Source organism: Uloborus diversus, chromosome 10 (assembly GCF_026930045.1).
Source record: "Uloborus diversus isolate 005 chromosome 10, Udiv.v.3.1, whole genome shotgun sequence".
Lineage (NCBI taxonomy): Eukaryota > Metazoa > Arthropoda > Arachnida > Araneae > Uloboridae > Uloborus > Uloborus diversus.
The window spans coordinates 65,236,600-65,259,158 of record NC_072740.1 but is presented as its reverse complement, the minus strand read 5'-3'; the positions used below and the strand labels follow the sequence as shown (position 1 = coordinate 65,259,158).

Below are 22,559 nucleotides of genomic sequence, written 5' to 3'. Positions count from 1 at the left end.
ATTATAAAACGCGTGCATCAAAATACCATCGCTATATAAAGAATAAATACCTTTGTGCTGAAAAATTAAAATGTCAGTAATCCAACGTTATTAAGCACAAAACTTGCAAATGATTGCAGACACGTGTTTCGGTGTTACAAGGAACACCTTATATAATTGCCCTTAAAATCACATTACATAAATTGTTTTTACTTTTTATTTAATATTGCGTTTGATAATTATAAAAGATGAGAACTTACTAATAAGTGGAGTCTGTTGCGTTGGCGGCAAGCTGTCTTTCACCAGCATAAGAAATACTGTAAGTGACAACAAGGTATTTATGCTTAACGTCACTTTTTCTCCTGATTCTGAAGGAACATAGAACGCAAGTAACGATATTCCATTGATGAGAAGACAAGGCAAAATTAGATTGAAGACATAGAACATAGGACGCCGGCGTATTTTAATGACATAAGTAACATCTGGGTACGCTTCTTCACAACAGGGGTAGCGCTCAGAACTGACTTTTGATGAAAACTCGTCTAAGTCAAATTCACCATTTGACTGATAGTGTGTGAAGTCACCATATTCTTTTATTCGTATTAGGTCCAACTGTTTAGAGAGAGAGAAAAAAAACACTGTAATTAATACGAAGCACTTATTATTTTTATATGAAGGTAGCATGCCAGGTTATTTGCAATTTTTCAAACTGCAGAAATACACGTGTATATATATGTTTCATGACAAATAACACACAAATAGGCAAACGTGTTTCCTAAAATCTGCACGCTTGTAATTTGCTTTTAGAAGTAAAACTCGTGCAAAGTAACATAAAGAAATCCTACACACTTTGCTTTTAAAGATAAATTGAAAAAAAAAATGTTGGGCCCACGTGACTGATCTCTATAAAAAATTTTTGGTTAAGAAATTTATTTTATTGAGTTATTCATTTTCCAACAATAAATACGCTTATTGGGAAGATGTAAGTATGTTTGCTCTTTGTAGACACCTTTTAAATAAAAGGGAAACAAGGGGAGAAAGCTTTTTGCATTAAAAAAAAATGTCTTAAAATAATAATGATTCAGAAAGCATTATTCATTAGGTCCATTGGATTTTTTTTTGTCTTTTTGGTTTCTATTTCCTTCGGACAATCCTAATGAGATAAAATAACGTACAGTAAACTCATTACTATTCGCGAGCGGATTATCTGCTGGCTGAATTATCTGTGAGTAAATCGACAATCAGAATGTATTAACGCAGTAAAAAGCCAATACCAAAGGCTGTGTTCTTATCGAAAAATAGTAAATTGAAATTTTGTATTTTTTTTGTACTTTCTTCATCGTATATACATGAGTTCTTTATTGATATTAAGTTATGTTTTGCAAAAATACAAAATATTTTTACTGTAATGTATCTGTATCCATATATTTACTGTTTGAAGAAAGTATTATGCATTAATACAGCTAAGTTTTTTGAGGAAGGACATTTTAAAAATTATTTGTCCTTCATTTTAGTCATTTTGAGGTTTATCCGCGATTTTTACTATCCGCGGCGCTTATACCCCCCCCCCATTCCGCGGATAATCAAGAGTTAACTGTAGAAAACTGTACAAAAAATGGGATTTTTATGTGACAACTTTAATGGTTACTTTTTCTTAATTTATTGCTTTACCAATTTAGCCCCTGCGAAAAAAGTAAAAACGTCTTTATACATAAACCAATGTTCCTAATCGTTAGTTTTAGCTCCGAAAAAATAAGAAAAAATTCCATCATATAATAGGAAAGCTATATTATCCTTTACGTCATTTACCCATTCAGTAGTAAAGTTTTATACTGGTAGACTGGTCGCTGAGATTCTGTTTTCCGTTGTCCTATGCTCTGACAAGGTACGCTTAAAATTTATAAATATGCGATTAAAATACTAATAGGTACTTCAAAATTAGAGAAATATGATGCTTAGCGAGTTAGAAATATCGTTTAAATAAAAATTTAAATGTTCTTTTTTTTATTGAAAGATTTTTAAAAAAAATTCTAACATTAAATATGGTTACCGTTAAAATATTTTATTTGAAATAATTTAGCACCTAAGTTAAATGATAGGTAAATATACCTAGTTTCACAAATTTAATAATGGTACACGGGAAGGTAGGCTCGTTTAGATCTGTATGAACAATTTGTTAGTTATTTAAATGTGCTTAGTCCAAATTTGCATTCTCCAAAAATACCTTTCAGAAACAGCTTAAATGTTTAAATTAAAAATGCATTTCGATATTCACTGTGCACATTTATAAAGCTGATTGGATAAGGTTTTGTATGCAATGGCTTATATTACGAAATATTTAAAAAGACGTATATTCAGTGCTCTTAGAAACATAGTTTTAAAAATTGTCAGAAAAGTTATTGATTTGTTTTAAAATATATTTTAAGGAATAGGAGAGTCAGATCAAATTTACGAAGGATGCAAACGGTGTATCAAACTATATTTTGACCTAAATTAATGTAAAAGTAAACGAAAACAGAAGTATCAATAAGAATAACTATTAAAGAAAGGTCTATAAATACATTAAAAAATGAAAGTATTGTTCTGAGATCTCTTTTTGTTCCTTCTCTATATCTGCTCCAATAAATTTTGAGAAAACTACTTAATCCGAAAAACACATTTTTTGTTTGAAAAATCTCCGTCAAGTTACTTCATTTACAATTTTCGTTTTTGATTTGAACAATTTTTCGTCCTCCATTTTGAATAACTCAAAAAAAAAAAAAAAAAAAAAAAAAAAAAAACTGATTAAAATATTATGATACAAAAACATAATTCTTGAAACTATTTCCAGTTTTCCTATAGAAAGAGAAAATAGAAGGTATTTTTTAAAACTAAATGCATGGTAGTTTCAATATATATACATATAAAAAGAAGGCGTTGAGTGATGCATTCAACAAATTTGAAGCATTTTATTTTAAAAAGGAGTTGCTTCAATCGGTTTGTTTTCCGTATAAATAATTTACTCAGATGTTTTTTTTTTGGCCTAAAGTTTTAGTACGTTTTGGCAAAAAAAAAAAAAAAAATCCATAATCATCATATAACCACAAAATTAACTGCTTTGTCAAGTTTTGTATAACATTTTTCATTAAATTAATGAACCAATTTTAATCTAAGGTTTTGCGCTTTTCAATTTTTTGTTATACTTTAGTTTTACAATAATACCATTCCCCCCTCTTAAATATCATGAACATTGGCTTGAGATTAGGATGGTCATTGTAGCCCTATGTAGTTGGAATTTACTAAAACATTACACTTGACAGAGAATGAGTTTGATATCGTATACTAATAAGTTTTTCCCTTCTTTATTTACATAAGAATGAGTCGTTGCTGTTTGAAAATTGTGTAAATAGTTAAAAAGCCTTACATTTGAAAGTTTACAACTCATTGAGATGTAAGTAAACAATGCAAAAAAATCAATGTTGATTTTATTGTCAGAATAATATTTAATAAAAAAAAAAAAATACATTGTTGTGCATATTGCATAAAGAGAAAACATAACTTTCTCAATGTCTTACAGCCGGTATATATTAAGAATCAAACATATTTTTTTTAAAGGATGGCTTTTGTAGCTAATCAAGCATTAAGGCTAAGGTGCTAAATCTTTAATCCTCAGGATGACAAAATAGGGTTTTTGCTTGATACTTTCTACAAAACATGTTATACTTTAAAACATTTGTGGTTTACAATGATCGGTGCCTGTATATACTTTGAAATAATAGTTACTTAGTAAGAATATGGTGATTACTTTCGTACGCTTGTGATTTTCAAGTTGAGCTCTAATAAATTGCCACGCTGTGTTTACCTTCAGTATATACTTTTATGTCATTTTTTCATCTTCGCCCATTTGTGTTACTCAGAAATCTAGACAATTAATACTAAAAATTAGTTTCATTGTACAATTTTATTCTTTCAAAATCTATGCAAAAAAAGAAAGAGAAGAAAGAGGATGAAACAAATAATAATTATTTAGTGTTCAGCCTCTGCTTGTTTAAAAAAGCGTGTTGTAGTCTAACTTTGAAAGAAAGTCCTTATGCAAAATGCGGTTTACCTGTGATCCATCATATGCCCATGAGGCAAACTTCAAAGTACATGTTTGGACGTCAAATGGAAAGAATTCAACATTCATGCCACATATGCTTTTAAAGATGCCTGCTGAAGGCCACAACACATCTCCACTAGCTTGCACTATGACGTTAGTGTTGACAATTGCAACGCTGTACTGGGAATCAGCGCTAAAATGAAAATAATTGGTTCATTAAAAATATGTGTATTTGTCACTCATTGAACTATTGGATATTGAACAAATTTTTGAATTTTGTTAGGGACGACCGGGTACAGTTGGTACATGTATTTTAAATTTTGATGCTTTAAAATGTTGCTTCTAATGTATGCTTAAAAATGAAATTTCGCATAATACTATTTCCATTTTCCGATCAATCAGTGACTTCATTATCTTTGCTAAAATTATTTTTGGCATATTAAAAAAGAATCGTTAAAAAGTGTTTGAAACGTATCAATTATATCCGACGTGGGTCACGTTGATATTTCTATAAATAAGTTGCTTCACTGATGTAATAAGCAGTAAAACAAAGTTTTTTAACAAAGACTGTTATAAAATGTCAGAAGCTTTAATCAGTCAGATGATATAAGTAAATCTGATTGGAAATAAATCGAAGGGTGGCTTAGGGTAGCTAACGTCTCCGTATCACAAATATGACATACATATGAGTTCTGACAAGTATCATACACTTTTGTTTTTTCCTCTAATACGTGGTAGATTTTGAAGCAAGTAAATAATTTACATCTTTTTTTCTGTAGTTCATTATGTAATACAGTAAAACCTGTAAAGGTGACCACCCTTGTAAGTTGACCACCTGTCTATGTTGACCGCTTTTGTGAGGAACGGAATAAGTCCTATCTCATATAATGAAGGAAAATCTCTGTAACTTGACCACCTCTCTATCTTGACCACTAATGTTCGCCAAATTTGGTTTGGAGCATTGTACAAAGACCCTTTGTAAGTTGACCACTTGGTTAATTTTTTTTTAAACTTTCTTCAGCAAATTATTTTATTTCATTATTTATTTATATTTTATTATTATTTTTTTTTCATAGCTTTCCAAGAATGTTTTTAATGCTTTGATGACAGAATAACATTTTACTAACTAAACAGCAGCATAAAGCTTAATGCTGCTCTTTATTCTCCAAACTTCAGTTTGTTGTTCATTTGTTGTTCTATTTGAGATAGCTTTTCGTACTCTGTTCAATGAAATAGGTGTCAGTAGAAGAGTTCAAAGTTTTTCCTTTCAGTTGCAATGTGCTGTGACAACACAGGAATTGTGCTAAAAAGAGCAGGCAGGGATCTATACGTTTTGATTCCCCTGCAACAAAATATGTAGGGCCCCTACTTAGTGGGCAGCAGTGTCTATTAGTAAAGTGAATAAGTCTTAGTGCTAGTTTTTTTTTTCCATTTTTTCTTCAATTTCTAGGGCCATTAGCCTTTTTAAGGACGGGGGCCTCTCGCACTGCGGGTACGCAAATCTGGACTAACTAATGAGTAAAGTTACATGTTTCTGGTGCAAGGGATTAAGAGATAGGACATTTTGATTTTGCCTTTATGAACTGGGAGAGTCGAGCCTGTTGCTTTTTGTGCTATAAGTTTTACATAAAAAGGCTTCAAAAAGAAAGTTAACTGAACTTGAGATTAATAAAAAGTATGAAAAATTAAAAATTAACTGAAAACTGAAAAAGCCAGAGAATATTAGTTGGCATATAGGGAATTTCAAAAACTAAAGTGTCTAATATAGTTAAAAACAAGGAAAAATTAGCAAACTTATTTGAATATTATCTTTAATTATTGTTTCACTTTCAATAATGTAAAACAATGAAAGTGAGTTGAACAGAAAGAGTAAGGGTGAATTCCTCAAAAAAGGAATACATGGTGCAAGAAATGATAAAATAAATAAAAAAATTATTACCGCCCTTTATAAGTTGACCACCTGTCTAAGTTGACCCCCAAAGTACTGCACCGCGAGTGGTCAACATACACAGGTTTCACTGTATATGAAGATTTTCATATATTACATATTCAAAGTAAACAGTCCGGTTAAGGCCTGCCTTTTGTATATTTTATCTTTTTAAGTTTACTTTTAAGTAGAGTCAATTTTGAATCTGATTATTTTATTTTATTTTATTTATTTATTTTTTTTGAGCTTACTCTAGTCATTTTTTAGCATACTGCAGTTCGTACACCCTTTCACATGATTCAAAAGAAAGTTGCTTCATTTCAGTTTTTGTGATGCCTACGCATGTCTGGAAGAAATGAAAAAAAAAACGAAAAAGCAAGTGCTCTATATTGATACACTGTATCAACTTGGCCCAAGCGTGATGTATCATTTTGACTTAAACAACGATATTGCGTTAACTCGAAAACGCTGATAAAATAACATTAACTGACATGAATTAATTATATTCAAAATAGTTTCTACTCTTCAACGAAAAGTGCCTTATTTGTGTGGTATAAACATTTAGACACTTTTTGGGACATTTGAAAAAAAAAAAAACTTTTCTGTAGAAATATATATGTATATGTATATATATGTATATATATATATGAATATATATATATATGTATATATATATATATATATGTATATATATCTATATATATATATATATATATATATATATATATATATATATATATATATATATATATATATATATATATATATAATATGAAAAATCCTCTGCTAGGCCTTTTCCATATTAAATTCTGTTCACTGATATGTCAGCGCGTATGAGTCACAGTCATTATTTATTACACACTTAAATGCTTCTCATACCATATATGGTTATGTTCTAGGCTCAGATGTGTTTTCCCTTAAAGTACCTACCAGACACCTTTTTTCCCTCCAGACTTAAGCATGCCTCTGTCTGCGGTGCAAAGCCCAATAATATTTCGTTATGGCAATCTGCTCCTTCTATATAGATCACGTGAGATCACATGATCGAGGGATAATTATCTGTAATCTTTTAATGATATTCCCTATATAAAAATCGTAGCACAACTAAACAAGTTGGTTAGTTAAGAGAAGTTCCTGCTGGTATATTCTATGTAAAAATAAAGATTCTGATTTTGTGAATGTAGCTTTGTCCTCTTCCTACGTGGTAGATTATCACGGCACAACACTGCAACTTGCGAAAATCAAGATTGGTAATAAGAACCGAGCGGCGGTTCTTACATATATATATATATATATTTCAAAGATGCTTACTTGTTGGCGCAAGTTCACTCGAAAATTATAGCAGTTGAATTAATATAGCCCATTATCATCTAACTGTACCCGGTGATCTCTGATACTAAGTTTGAAATTTGAATCACTCAGAATTATTTAATAAATCAAAATAAATGTATACTATAAATAGCATCAAATATTTATTCTGTGCTATTCTGGTCATTAAATACTTTCTTTAAAACTACTTTCACGGAACTGTACAAATAAATTAACACACTTGTGCATGTGAAACATAACTCAATGATATTTAAGTGTATTAGCTAATAGTTATTGTTTAATTCGGAAAATCCACTTAAAAATAATTTATCTCACGCAGCTTTTCATGTTCCTCACATTACATGGCATTAATAGCGTGGGAATCGAACATGCCATCTTCTTACCGTGGGCCAGCAGGTACCGGGGCAAAATGCATACCTTTTTAAACATTAGACTACAAAAGCATCCATTGCACTAACCATACTGTGACTGACATAACATAAATACGTCCAACACGAAAAAAAAAAAAAAATATCCGACAAAAAAAATCCATTGTCGTTATTTCCAAATAAATTTTAACATTAACTTATTTTGAATTCCAGTTTGATTACATTTCCGTAGCAACTGCGCGAATTCGTAGCAGTTGGAGAGTGAAAATGTACAAGACACACCACATATTTACCTGCTTGACACTTGATTCTTTTTATATAATGAGACAAAAATAGCTTCATCATAGTCTCACCAAACAGCTTAAATATTAAGCAATGTGCTTTGATAAAAAGTTACTACAATCCATTTATATTACATATATAGATCGAATCTGCTTTTTAGGATAAGTTTGAATAAAGTTTAAATCCCAACTAAGCTGCTTATGTTAAAATTAATAATGTCCTTTACCTGTCAATTGTAATTTTTACACGGGATTTGTTATACAAAATATGTACATGTTCCTCCCTTTTGCATGAAATTCAGCTAAATGGAAAATTTTGTTACAGCTATAAATACAAGTGGTTCAAGTTACCTACACTTAAAGGAAACATTCCCTGTGATCATTGAAGCCCAGTAAGAGGATGTTGCTAAAGATCCACTCGTAAGGAAGCTTACGAGGGAAGATTCGAACGTGATTTAAAAAACTGCATCGAAGTCTTTAAAAAAAGCTTAAAATTTAATGTTTTATCCATGAAAAGCTAAGAATTATGAAACTACTTTCAAAACTGGAATTCCTTTTAAATTATAAAGCTCTGGAACGTAGCAAGTCCCTGTAAAAGCATTTTTTGGATTTCTAATTCCTCAACTTGCCTAGAAATTTTGATGTCATAAGCGATTATTACTGTTATCACGGAAAACAGAAACAACATGCCTGCACTGAAGACTAATAAAGAGGTTTGTTAACAACTAGAAAAGTGCTTAATGCTACATATTGATTTAGTAAAACTAACCAGTAAGCAATGATATGAACTTTAAATTTCGTAACACCTTCCTCGTTACCACAAAAAAAAAAAAAATAAAATAAAATAAATAAGAACATGATAATACTATGTAAATATGAAAGCACACAAAATATTGTGGAACTAACACTCATTTATATATTTTAATCAGACAAAAGTAAAAATTGATTGATTTTTCTCAAATGACATAAAAAGTCATGAAAATAAGGACATAAACTCAACGAAATATATGTTATTTAAAATTAACTGTCATTGACTTTTTTACGATATGATCCTTCTGCACTGCGGGTGCAATATCACGCTTCAATTATATAGAGGACTTAAAATTAAATGTAGACATTAATCAGAAAATCTTTTATTGGCTATTCTTCGCCTATGTGTTTATAGAAATAGCAACAGGGCAGATTTTCAAAGTGAAAAATGAGGGTAAGATGAAATAATCTAGTTGCTAAGCTCTTACCACGATTCTATGTCATTTACTGATGCTTGGCAATGAATCGTGGAGGAAACGGTTTTTTTTCCTCCTACATCGCTGCGGGAACAAGATATATTAATCAACTAACTATGAAGTGAAGAAATATTTCACCAGATACTGATAAGAATGTTTTATTAAGATTCTTTCCAAGAAATGTTTAACTTCATAGAAATTTATGGGAATAGAAGCGTTCGATGGCATGAATGCTTATTTTTGCATAAACTGAAGACGATTTTGTTAAATGGTGTTCATAAACAAGACTATGACAAACAAAGTAAACAGTAGAGAGATAACGTGAACGCGTTATAAAAAATGTTGCATATTTTTATAAACATGAAAAAAAAACTTTAAAATAAAACATACCGCACTAAAATATATCGTCGGCTCAGAGCAACAATAGGATAGCTTAGTGTTATTCCTGGGATTAGTTGCATTACTGTTGCTCTGAGCCGACGATATATTGTACCATTTTTGAGATAAAGAACTTTAAAGATTTTATTGAAAGTCGCAAGTGAGAAAAGATGATCGGCCCATCACATTTGGTAGCCTGTATCTCGACCCAGGAATTTTTTGGATATATATATATGCTATTTACAGATACATGAAGTTTCTGAAACTAATGAAAAGTCATTCATAGATAATTATTTCATAAAAGAAGGATATATTTTTTTGGTTATGCTTGATTTCTTCAACTGGATGACTTAAACTACGTAAAATGTACAGTTTTATATTTTATGTTTAATATTTTGGCTTATTTTTTGCAATAATTAATGAATAAATGCAATACTGTATAAGTACATATGCTTCATCCTTTCGTTGAACTGGAAAAAAGAGAAAAATGAAAAGTCATTTCTTATTTCAGAATTATTGATTTGTAAAACGAAGGAAATACTAATTATGCATGTCTCTTTAATTGTGTAACTTTTCACAAATTATTATTTGTATTTTTTGCCATTTCAAACATAAAAAATAAGCTATTTAATCAATTAAAATTCTGATTAGTTAAGGAGGCATCTAATGTGTTTTTGTAGTACTAAAAACGATGTTAAAACTAATACTTCAGCATTTAAACGACTGCGACTGTAATCATACTGCTAAAATGTTTTAATTGCGTGTGTGAGTATTTCTGTTAGGATTTAATTTTTTGCCTTCAGAAGGGTAAGTGCCGAATTTTAAACACTCTTTTTTGTTCTATGTAATAAAGCAAAACATTTTTCATGCGTAAAATAGAAAAATAAATCAAAGCTGACAAAATATAAATAATTTGCTAATGAAATATGCGCTACGAAACAAGGTAACTGGAAAATCTAAATAAATAGTAAACTTTTTAAAATAATTAAAAGACAAAAGAAATTTTGGCAGGAGTTGAGATAAAAGTTAACAGGAATGGGATAGCCTAGCATTTTTGCCGAAACAAAAGGTGAAAAATACATTTTTACACTGCCCAGTAGATGTATATATTTTAGACGCGTGCTGCTATATCCACTTGACAAGCTTTTTTTTTTGTTATAAATGTAGCATTATTCCATTTCTCACACCGTCCTACTACTTCCGACACTTTTTTATTCTTTAATAATGCTGGTATTTGCAATATTGATACGAGACTGAAAATTAGCATTAACAAATCTGTTTCAAATGATCTTACTGGATTTTAAGACAAGTAAACAAAAAAATGTATATCGCGTTTCCCTTGTGCAATGCACAGCTGAGATCTCTAACTATATCAGGAAGTATGTAACATATCTGACACGTCTCTCGGCATCGCAGCTTTTAATTGAACTAAATTGTTTATGTTATCACCACAAAAATGCCTCTGACAAAAGTTTTAAACATTAAGTATTTTCAAAACATTTAAATAATTTTATACCTTTGTCTTCATGTCCTGTTAGTGTTAAAAGATGTACAACATTTGATTAACCAAATGTTTGTTAAAGGTTATTTTAATCAAACAGGCAATACAGTTAATATGTTTACAAGTTCTTTAGGACACTTGTAAACATAATAAAACTGTTTTTAGGGTTTCACTTTAAGTTTAACTGAAAAGAAATATTTGATCAATATATTTAATGAAGAAAAAAAAATAAACATTTTGCCTAAACACAATATCAAGTAATTTCTTACCTTATCTGTTTCAGTTGTTGCTCTTTATGACGAAGGGCGGAAAAGTAATTAATTTAAGAGAAGCAAAAGAAAAATAACTTCAAAAGAAAGGATTTGCGTTATCCTAAAAATCTCCACAAAAGAATTACTTTAAAATAATCATGAAACTTGTTAAAGCAATCTGAAACTTTTTTATCCAATAAAATTTTTTTCCGCTGTTTTTATCTTTTTTTAAGCAATACATTTTTAGAGTTTCACATAGCAGGAGGAAGATACCAAAAATGTAAGATTAACAACATTTTGTAGTATCGCCTGAAAAAAGTAAAAATGTAATCAAAAAAGTCCCTAACGATCAAAGCAACAGAGGAGGGATCAAACGAAAATGCTGTCGCTCTTTGTCAATAAATTTCAAAGGCAAAAGAACTTGAGATTCTTTTTTTTTTATATTTCTGAACGAAAAGTAATTTATCTATTGACTTTACACGAGATTATTCGTTTTACTCCGGACATCTTTGAGACGCATTCGGGACTTAATGACTGTTTCCCATGCTGCTTAATTTGATATGGAAAAAAAAACCAGATGCTTACATTCAACTTTTTGATTTGATATTTATGGGACAATATTGTTCATCATTTATAATTTGTAAAGATACCATCTTTCATTCAAAAAAGCTTCCAAAATTCAGCTTTATTGCACATTGCTGATTTAAATTTGTTTAACTGTAAGAAAAATTCTAATGATAATGCTTGGTGGTTAAATTTTGCCGTGTCGATTTTCTACGAAGAATGCTTTTACCCACTGAATTTCTGTTTTAAAAAGTATAACTTAAAACTTCTATCGTAATTATGTGGAAAAGGTGTTTTTAAGAAGCAATCGTAAGGGTTATTTTAAATTTATGACTTTGGTTTTGACAAAAATTACACTGTAAAAAAATTGTGTAAAAATTTTGCTGTCTCCGTAGCAATGGAGTAACTTAACACATAAAGCTGGTGTAATGTAACGCATCGCTCATACAGTTACACCAGTTTTATCAGTGAAGTTACTCCATTACCATGAAGGAGGTTAGCCGCCGATATGAAGATACACATAATGCAGAATGCTGCTACCGTATTTACGGAGTAGGGTTACACACATTTTTTTCCAGTGTATTATAAAGATAAACTTAATTAATGCTCTTTTTGAATTTTTAAGAACCAAATTCACCTATCAAAAAGTATGTAACTGCAAGCATTTTGTCTTTAGCAATATATTAACAAAAGAAGATACAGCAGTTAAATACGCTGGCTTCAAATTGGGGTCTATAACTTGACACATGATGCACAGATGAACAACAGGGTTGCTGTCAGGATTTTTATTACTGTCAGGGCCGACGAGAGGCAACGTCAGTCTAGGGGGCAACTAGTGACCCGAACCTAGTAGGGGCCAGGCGAAGAAACGGAGAAGTATACATTCTGAGTTTTATTGGTGCAGGGGTGCCTATCGAGCAACCTGATGAGGGGTCCGCCCTAACTCTCGGAGGCCCTGATTACTGTTACTTGCTACTAGTTTACCTGCTTTATTTGCCATTACTCTATGACGTTGTGACAGAATAAGAAAATTTTCTGTAAAGTTTTTCTGCAATACAAGAAACAAATCTCTTGACACAAAGGACATGCAACATAAAATTAACTACAATCTTCTGTGTACAATGACAAATACTGTTAATTATCTAGTTAAATATGCGTAATGAAAACGTTCAGGGATATGTAAGAAAAAAAACATTTACTAGATGACATTGTTACCAGAAATTTCGTAGTATACACTTAATCTGGTAGAAAATTGTAATTTCAAATTTAAATTTAAAAAAAATACAGGACTCTCGCTAGCTTGCTAACTATCTACTATGTCCGAAAACATGACTGACTTATAAAAAAAACTCAAAATAATAAAAAATCTGCTTAGTTGTATTTTACTGATTGCTTTAATAAAAAAGTATTTTCTTAGGCTTTTGCTTCAAATTAAAATAAATATTTATGATAATGCTTGATACAAAACAAGAAATTTACAAGCTTATTAGTCTTACTTGTTATATAAAACAATATCTGGTCTCCATACATGTGCCGCTGGTAGCCTGATAACGGAAATGCCTCCAAAATCGGATGCATTCCACCTTAAGTGAACATCAGTCCATTTCTAAAACAAAAATAAGCAATTATATAAAAGCGCTGAACTATGACTTATAATAACTGCTTAAACTTTTACCATAAAAAAATTTGGATCTAATATTTGGAAGTTTTCTATAAGATGCTGATTATTTTCGTAGTTTTAGTTTGGCAAAGAATTAGCTTGCGAACAAGACATGGATATAAATCATTGTTTATCATTTAACTTATTTAGTGGAAAGAAAAACAAAACAAAGTATATCTGTATAATAGTTTATTTTGTTTCTATTTTTATTTCTATTTTTTCCCTCTTTTTGAAGCTAGATCACATAGTTTAGTTCAAAAAGAACTTTAACTTTATTTTGAATTTATACTGGAGAGGAAAAAATATCAATTCTTCATACCAACCGAGTTTTATGAATTATTTTGATTTTTAATAATTATCTATTTGTAGTTGTATTTTCCTTTGATAAATTTCAAAAGTGCGAAAATCATAATGTTTTAAAATTAAGCAAGAAAGCCGGCAACCTTGTCTAGTGTTCAGATAAGTGTGACTACGATGGTTCGAATCTCGGCTCGGGCATGGATGTACTTGCTGTCTCCTTTCCTTATCCTTTCTTTGTGTGAATGTGTTGTTATGTTGTGAGTGGTTGCTTACCCTATAAACGGGTCCTTATGGCATGTGTGTAGTCGGACTTCACACTAAATTACGGTAAGGTTGGAAAAGTGAAGCAATTGCCAGCCTAGCTGGCGCACGACAACAACAACATTAGACAAGAAACTGAGATTGTTCTGAATAAAAATCCTTCGAGTCAGTTCGTTTCTTACTGCCAGAATTTCTCCCCGATGGTGTAACAACTATCCCCTGACACGGGACTAATAGTTTTACAGATATTTCCTGAAATTTATTTGTTCATGCTTTCTAAAATAAACCGGTACCTAATGTTATTTTTAAATCTTAAACTAGAAGAGTTACTTAACCAAAAAAATAAAAAAAATAATGCACAATACACTCAAACAAACAAACACTTGTGATTATTTGTTTATAAATATCGCATCCAGCCTCAGTTTCCACTACATTCTCAATTTTTTGAACTGTTTGGTTACGTAGATCTTTGTTCTAGAAAAATACTTACTTGAGTTAGCCAACCGTTTGTAACTAGGATCTGGTTCTTCTCATCCTGTATAATAAAAAAAAATCTTTCAAATTTAAATTAAATTGATGAATTGAATTTAAATTTATAGCATATAAACGGCTATCAACTTTTATCGAAAACTTCCAAAAGAATTACTCTTCCATGGCAAATTCCGCTTTATTCCGAATGTAAAAACAAACAAATTACGTTAATTAAAAATCAAAAGTTAAGATAGCAAATACAAAAGTTTCTGAATATTGAAAAATTCATTAAATTAATGAGAATTTTCTTCAAGAGTACAAAGAAAACTTCGTAGCACAAAACCTGAATTCATTTTCCTTTCTCTTAAATACCATTACGGAAGTTCGATAATTTCAAATAGGATCGTTAACGCAAATGCATGTTTTTGTGCTGTTTAAAGCATAATTTTTAATTTTAGTTTAATGACCTCTCTGCAAAGAGAAGGACGATGAAGTTTAACTTTATCTAAGCTCAAATAATAAGTAACTTTTTAATCCCACATTTATCCAAGCTTTACAATGTAAAAGTAAACTGAGATACTCCACAAAATGCAATTTTTACATTTTAATTCAAGTAATGTTTGTACAGTGCAAGAAAGAGAACTCCGCATTCGGTGTTTGCGTTAAATCTCAACTTTTGCCAAAGAAAAGAAAAGATTAATTTTCGTTGGAGATGATATTTAAGCTGACAAAACCTTCTTATTTGCTTTAAAAGATTAAAATTAAGGATATTAATGAGGTTTTCTAAAGACAGTTTATAATGCCGACGGTAAAAATAAAACATGAACTGAGAAATTAGTTCTTATGCATTCTGAAATTAATCAGCATAATAAAATGTAAACGAAGCAGGATATTTATTCATAACAAAAACAAATCCTTCCATATTAAAACTTTATTGTTCTATTTTTCAGAAGCTGCAATTGTGATGCAAGGGTTTAAAATCGCATTACTTTTAAAGCAGATATATAAAAATTAACATTTTATCGTGGAAAGAATATTACAAAAATGTAACAAACTACATATATTTTTTTTTCATACTGCTTTGAAAAAAAACTCATCAAATTTATATTTCTTATGATTTTTTGGAAAGTGAAGCCGCATATTTAATGTTATTACACTATCGTTTCTAAATTTGACTCAACTAGAAGTATCTATGCATCTTTTGTACAAATTTTCAACAAAAGTAAAACAACATTTTTTTTTAAAAAGTTTGAAGTTACCAACAATTAGCTCTCAGCAAAAGCCATCTAACAATGAAATGTATTTTTCTACAAAACTAAGACCTTTAATTTGCTAAACCGAATTCTGCTTTCTTGCTTCCCGATTTCCCAATAAATTAAAGAAAAAACACCTCACTAAATATAAAAAACATGCACTATACGTAGTAGATGTTTCGAATAAGATTGTTCTAAATAAGTTTGTAAGCATAAACATGACTCACATGTTCAAGACTCAGAACGAAGGTAACAATTGAGTTATTCAACTTGAAAAACACCTGTTTTTTCTTGTGTTAAAATATATTTTCATAAAAAAGACAAAACCTGAAAACCTAAAGAGATACATATCTTTGCTGTCAATGAAAACTAAACACTTGCGTTAAATTAATGTACTTGTAGTGAGTTAGTGTCATTGAACAGAGTGTAGAATAGTCAATTATTGAGGTAGGTATAGTTAAAAGGTTCAAATTAAAGTACAAGGCAGTTCATTAAAATATATCACTCGAGAGACTAACTGGATAATCAAGTAACTCGATTAGGAAATCACACGAAATATTTAATCAATTGCTAATCATTCGATTATAAGAATCATTCGATATTCAATTATTTGGTTCTGCAAGTATGTCAGCTATGCACCGCTATAGTTCATAATAATTGCGCACTAAATCACGTTAAAGACCAGGACAGTTTTTAATTTTTGTCTTACATATAAAAAATCTAACAAGTAACCCTACCTAAGTGTGAATCACCGATTTTAATAAAACTTTGCACATCTATAAAACCCTTAAAAATATTGAACCGGAGTTTTTTTTTTTTTTTTAAATTTTTTATCGGCAATAAATACTTCTAACAGGGTGAAATTTACCCTGTTAATATTGGATAATTGGGATATTTAAGGGTACGATATATTATTTTACTTTAAATTTTAATTGCAAAAAATTCAAATATTGATTCAAAATCTGAAAAAAACTTAGAAACTAAAGTTGACGGGTTTCAGATTTTTTCTGAAAATACTATTAATAGGGGTAAGCCATTCTACGCAACATTACCCCGTCGTAGTGAATGACCTTAAAACTTAAATCTACAGAAAGGAAATCAATCGCAAGAAAGTTGTGCAATATATCACTAGAAAGATCTATTATAAAGCTTTACAAAGGTTTTTTTGATTTTTTATTCTACTATATTTGGGAGAGAAGTTACAGTCATTTGTAAGAACACGCTTTTCTTCTTTTTCCGCATATTTTGAGTTTTTTTACAGGCCTATATTTTGAACAATATTCAAAGTAGAAATCTAAAAATTGGAAGGATTACTTATCTTGTCATTTGTATCCTCCATGCCAAATTTTATTAAAATTGGAAATAGTGAGGTCAAAAAGATGATTTATCTCTTATCGATTATTTATCTCATAGGACCCTAACCCCGCGATGAAGTAAGGTTGTGAGGGATAGTTTACCCCTATAAATAATATATCCAGAAATATCCTGAAACACGTTAATTTAGTTTGGTAATTTTTTTTTTCAAATTTTCAATCAAAATTTGAATTTTTTTAACTAAAATTTAAAATAAAAAAGAATATATTACACCCTTTTTTTACAAATTACTTAACAAATAGAAGTAATTTTTGTTCCGAAATAACAAACTTTTATTTTGTCGTAAAATAAAATATTCTCAATGCTTTTAAGTGTTTTATCAATGTACAATGTTTTATTTCAATTGGTGATTCACACTTGGGGTTACATACTTGTAAGTTGTATTGATTGCGAAAAAAACTTGCCATTAGTTCATTCTTTTCTTATTAGTAGCCGAATTTGGTCCCCCCATCAACCTTTTGGTAGCAGTTTGAACGGATTTTGGGCATTTGTGCTCCGCTAAAACACGTTTAGTCAGTTCCTGGGGTCATAAAATGACCCCGTGCGTCCTGCACTTTGTTTCACAGACCAACTATTTCAAATGTCCAATACGGTTATTTTCTTTATATCCTTTCAATGTTAAAGTAATTTCATGTAAATAGTAATGCTAATTCCATACAAAAAAGAAATAGGTCCTTTTCGAACACTTTTTGCTGAAATTGAATCAAATAACTGTTTAATTAATGAAGAATATAGAGCTAAAGATTTTTGTTGAAGAGAAATTCTTAGATCATGAAAATTTCAGCTAATGTGATTCAGAGTTAAAAAAGAATGGAAACACTTTAAATAAAGTGAATAGTAACTGGTTTTTAAATCGATCAATATGATGTAAAGTGGAATAAAATGAGACTAGATTACCTTGAAATTAGCGTTTTTTTTTTTTTTTTTAGTTTTAATAAAAAAATAAACATTTTTAGCATTAATTCTACAAGTTTTTGCGTTAAAAATACCAATAAGAGCATTATAGTTGTTAAAGAATAAATGTAGAAATTCTTTCATTATGAGTGCGATGTAAAGCTCATTTATAAATCGCACTTGCGTCTAAAATCCAATTTTAATGTCGAAAATTATTACACGTTATGGTTTCAATAGTAAACAAGTCGAAAAATTATGTTTTTATTAGCGTATGACTATTTAATGACCCCCGTTCACCCAGGATGCGCGCGTTCTCCCAGGTTAAAATATATCCAGAATATTCACGAAAAACTTGCGTATAATATACTTTTCTCTGCATCCTCCCACCACTTAGCGATGCGCCTTAGGTTTTACTGTCCGGGGCTGCTTTTACCGCACGGCTGGGATCTGCAGTGCGTATAGTAGGGTCTGGTGGGGGAAAGTGGTCAATGGTGTAAAGTGGTCATTCGTCAAATAAACCGCTACAGCTTGGAAATAAATGTTCAAATGAATGTAAAAATTTTATTATAGAGTAGGGCAGTTAGAAACGACATTTTGAATACAAAATTTTACAACTGGCAAAATTTAATTTGGTAAAAAAAAAAAAAAAATGTGTGAATATGAAAAGTTTTTAAATCTAAACACCTCTTTTAACTTCTTTGGGAATTTTTGTTTTTTAGAATTATGAACAGATTGACTGCGTAAGAAGCTTCCTACATGTCTCAAGAACTCTTACTCATTAGCAGCTAGCTGAATCTCTTTTAGATAATTTTTTAGAACAATTTAAGTAAGATGGGGTAAAGTGGTCATAATATTAGGCTTAAACGAATATTGTTCTTCTAATGTCACTTAATGGTTAAGTATGAAGCAGATATAAATTAAATAATAATTTCACTTAATATGTATTGTTTTTACAGTAAATGGGGTTAAATATATGAGTATATGCATATGCTTGCACATATACTCGTTTTAGGCACGTATAAATAGACGCATTTACATAAATGCACCAATAAATACGTATATGGGTATCTGCAAGTACTTTGAATCAATACAAATATACATTCGACTATACACGTATATATTCGCTTATACTCGTATATATAAACACTTATATACTCAGGTAGACACGAATATAAACGTACGTACTCGAGTAGACACTTGCATTATACAGGGTGAGTTTAAACTCTTGAGCAAATTATTAAAAGGTATTGGAGGGGAGAATAAGAAGCAAGAATCATAAGGAACATATGGTCACAAACACAATGCTGACGCACTACATGCACGAAAAATCAGAAACTGATGGATGCAAAACAGGTCACAAATTTGTAATACACAGAAAATTTTACACAACATATTAGTTCTCAAGAAAGTTTTAAAGCGATTGATGAAATTTACCGCCTGCAGCTGTAATACATGTGCGTCGCAATCACAAAGCACTCTCTGTTGCAATAACGAGACTTTTGAAAAAGTTTCATCTGTCGCAGCGCCTTTGTTGCGACTACAGGCCGTAACTTTTAACAACAGCTCTAAATATTTCTTAAAAACTAAAATGTTGGGTATAATCATATTTGTGTAACAAAACTGCGATTTGTTTGCATCCATCAGTTTCTGTCTTTGTGTGCATGCAGCGCGTCAGCGAACGTAAGTTCCTTATAATTCTTTGCTTTTTATCCTCCCCTCTCACACTCCTTAGATTTTTACCCAAGAGCTTAGATTCATTCTGTAGACATACATGTATATAAGTTACATACTCGTGTATACATACATGTACTGGTGTATGCACGTAAATGTACGTATATACGTCTATACAAGTATATAATCGTGTTTGCACGTATACATATGCATATACTCGTGCTTCACATTATATATACGTGAGTAGACACATACCAAACATGCACTGGATGTATCCACGAATTAACTCGTGTATACCCGTATATGTGTGTATGTACACTTATATATGCTTGTATACTCAGGTATGCACGTATGTACTCGAGATACATACACGCACGTATGTACAAGTGCATACACTCATATGATTTTCGTTTACACGTGTATATACCCGTACGTACACGTGACACGTATATACTCGTGTAGACACGTATGCATTTCTGTAGGTAATGACGTATACATGTTTACATACCAATGTATGCACGTATATACTTGAGTAGGCACGTGCATGCATGTATCTGATGTATACATGTATCTACTCATATATGAACGTGTTTACTAATGTTTACACGACACGTATATACTAGTGTAGACACAGATATGCTTGTGCATATACTTGTAACTATAAAAATAACCGAAATATACAAATATTAAGGTTGCTTATAATGGTTTTGCATCTATTTTTAACTATGACCACTTTACCCCATGCTATGACCACTTTCCCCCACCCCATGGGGTAAAGTGGTCATAAATACAAGGGGAAAAGAAAGTGTTATAAAACTACTTAAATCGATATTTATTTTCCTAAAACTCGATGTGATGTGTTCATTAATAATGCAATGTAAAATAAAAACAAAAAAAGTTTAAATGTTTAAAGAATTTATTGTATCTATTATTCACATAAGTTGAAAACCCACGATTTTATGACCATTTTACCCCACCAGACCCTATATACTATACATGCTTAGGTAAATTTCTTAATTGGTGAAAAATATATTTAATGTTGAGGATATGGGTGTGGCGTAACGCGACACCAACTTTAACACAATGTATAACTATACGAATATCTTGGCTGCAGAGAAAGGTGCTGCGTATTTTTCCAAATATTATCAGTTTTCAAAGCTAAACCACAAATTTCATCAAGCTATTTAGGTTTTTGAGTTTAGTTACTAATCCTTATACTATGCAAGAAATATGTTTTGAAAATTTTGGGCGGTTATATGTAGTAATGTAATGTATTATATATAATACCTATTAAGTAATTTACACAAAAGTTTTGCTATGAGTTGCTCTGTTGAAGTAACTAGCTATTTTGGAAATTCAGAAAGAAGTTAAGTATATAGCCGTTATTAAATTAAAAATATATAATAATAAAAGTAAACCATTCTCACCACATCAAGTATCTGGTACAAGGCCATATCAAATGCCACTTTTAACGGTTGGGATGCATTAAAAGCAGGTCTAACAGCTGGGTCATAATTTGACATTAAGTATCTTGTTAATCTATACTCTTGTTCATCACAGTTTACGAGCAAAATTGCTGTAGTCAAAGAAGAAAAAAATTATAGATAAAGACATATATTATTACAATTATATGTACACTTAGGTGCTTCAAAAATTTATGTAAAAAAATAACCTTGATTTTTTTTCTTGATCTTACCCTCTTATTTTGTGCCACTATATACAATGATAGTTTATAACATTTTTGTAATAAATATTTATAGGTGGCGAAAGCCGCATTTAAATTTTGTAATGTTGATAAAAATGAGCAATCATGCGTAATTGCTGTAGTTGGGGTAAACCTAACATGGCAGCTTTATAATGCTGTGATTAAGCAATGCATGGCCTTCACAATGCTGCCTAGTTGGGTTTGTCAAAACCATAGTAAGGCTATGTATTCTTTGTATCTGTGAAAAAAGAAAATATGCACTTACAAAAAAAAATATGAAAATCAAACTAAGTACAGAAAAATATGAAAAACTAATTATATCTAGAGAAAATAGGAAAAATAAACCAAATGCACATAAGGTATGATAACTTACTCATTGGGTGTAAAACTTATTTTCAAGGGTACTTTTCTTGCAATTTCTGTACTTTTTTCAATGTTCTAGAAACATTTGAAGAATACACTTTCTATTCTTCGTCATCGGTGATAGTCTCAGCAAATGTTTCGATAAAGATCACGCCATTCTCCGGATTATCGTTTATAACTCTCAGTTTCTCTGCTTTTTTGAAGTCTCTATGGCTGTCTTAAAAATCTCAATGTTCAAAACCAATGGCAAACGCTCCTTGTCTATGAATAGTAGAATAAGAAACATGTTTTCCATCAGAAAACTGTATAACGTTATAAGTTATCAATTCGACAATTTCCTTCCCTTAAGGTCTACTTCGTTTTTTTTTTTTTTTTTTTGTTTTTCCTCCACTTAGCATCAAAATCAAATACATCTAAAGCTGCGAAATATTCAGAGATATCAGAGATGTGGTGGCAAATTTTTCGCTGGCCACAGTTGATGTTTCTGGGTTTTTCTCTTTGTATGCTACAAGACGCTAAAGGAATTTCGGATAATTTATTGGTACTTGTCCAGGAAGGAGTGCTATAAACCAAGGTCTCAGAAATTATTTCACAATGAAGATACAGGTATTACGAATTCCTTTCCTTTCTCTTGTTGCAAGTTTAAACTAGTTACGAAGCCCCCACACACATAGAGAGTCTTTGACATTCACCTGGAATGATGAATAACTCCTGAGGCACGAAAG

The 22,559-nt window shown here is 30.6% G+C and overlaps 1 protein-coding gene across 1 annotated transcript in view; it reads right to left on the bottom strand.

The window, feature by feature from the left end:
- LOC129231442 (neuronal acetylcholine receptor subunit alpha-10-like) overlaps nt 1–21,304 on the bottom strand; it is a 28,548-nt gene extending 7,244 nt beyond the window's left edge. Inside the window, exons 1-5 of the mRNA XM_054865757.1 lie at nt 21,194–21,304; nt 14,594–14,638; nt 13,379–13,488; nt 4,067–4,250; nt 240–591 (exon numbers count right to left, since the gene is read on the bottom strand). Coding sequence (XP_054721732.1) covers nt 240–591; nt 4,067–4,250; nt 13,379–13,488; nt 14,594–14,638; nt 21,194–21,289 — 787 coding nt within the window. The 5' untranslated portion in view covers nt 21,290–21,304. The remainder of the gene's footprint in view (nt 1–239; nt 592–4,066; nt 4,251–13,378; nt 13,489–14,593; nt 14,639–21,193) is intronic.
- Between the last annotated feature and the right edge of the window lie 1,255 nt (nt 21,305–22,559).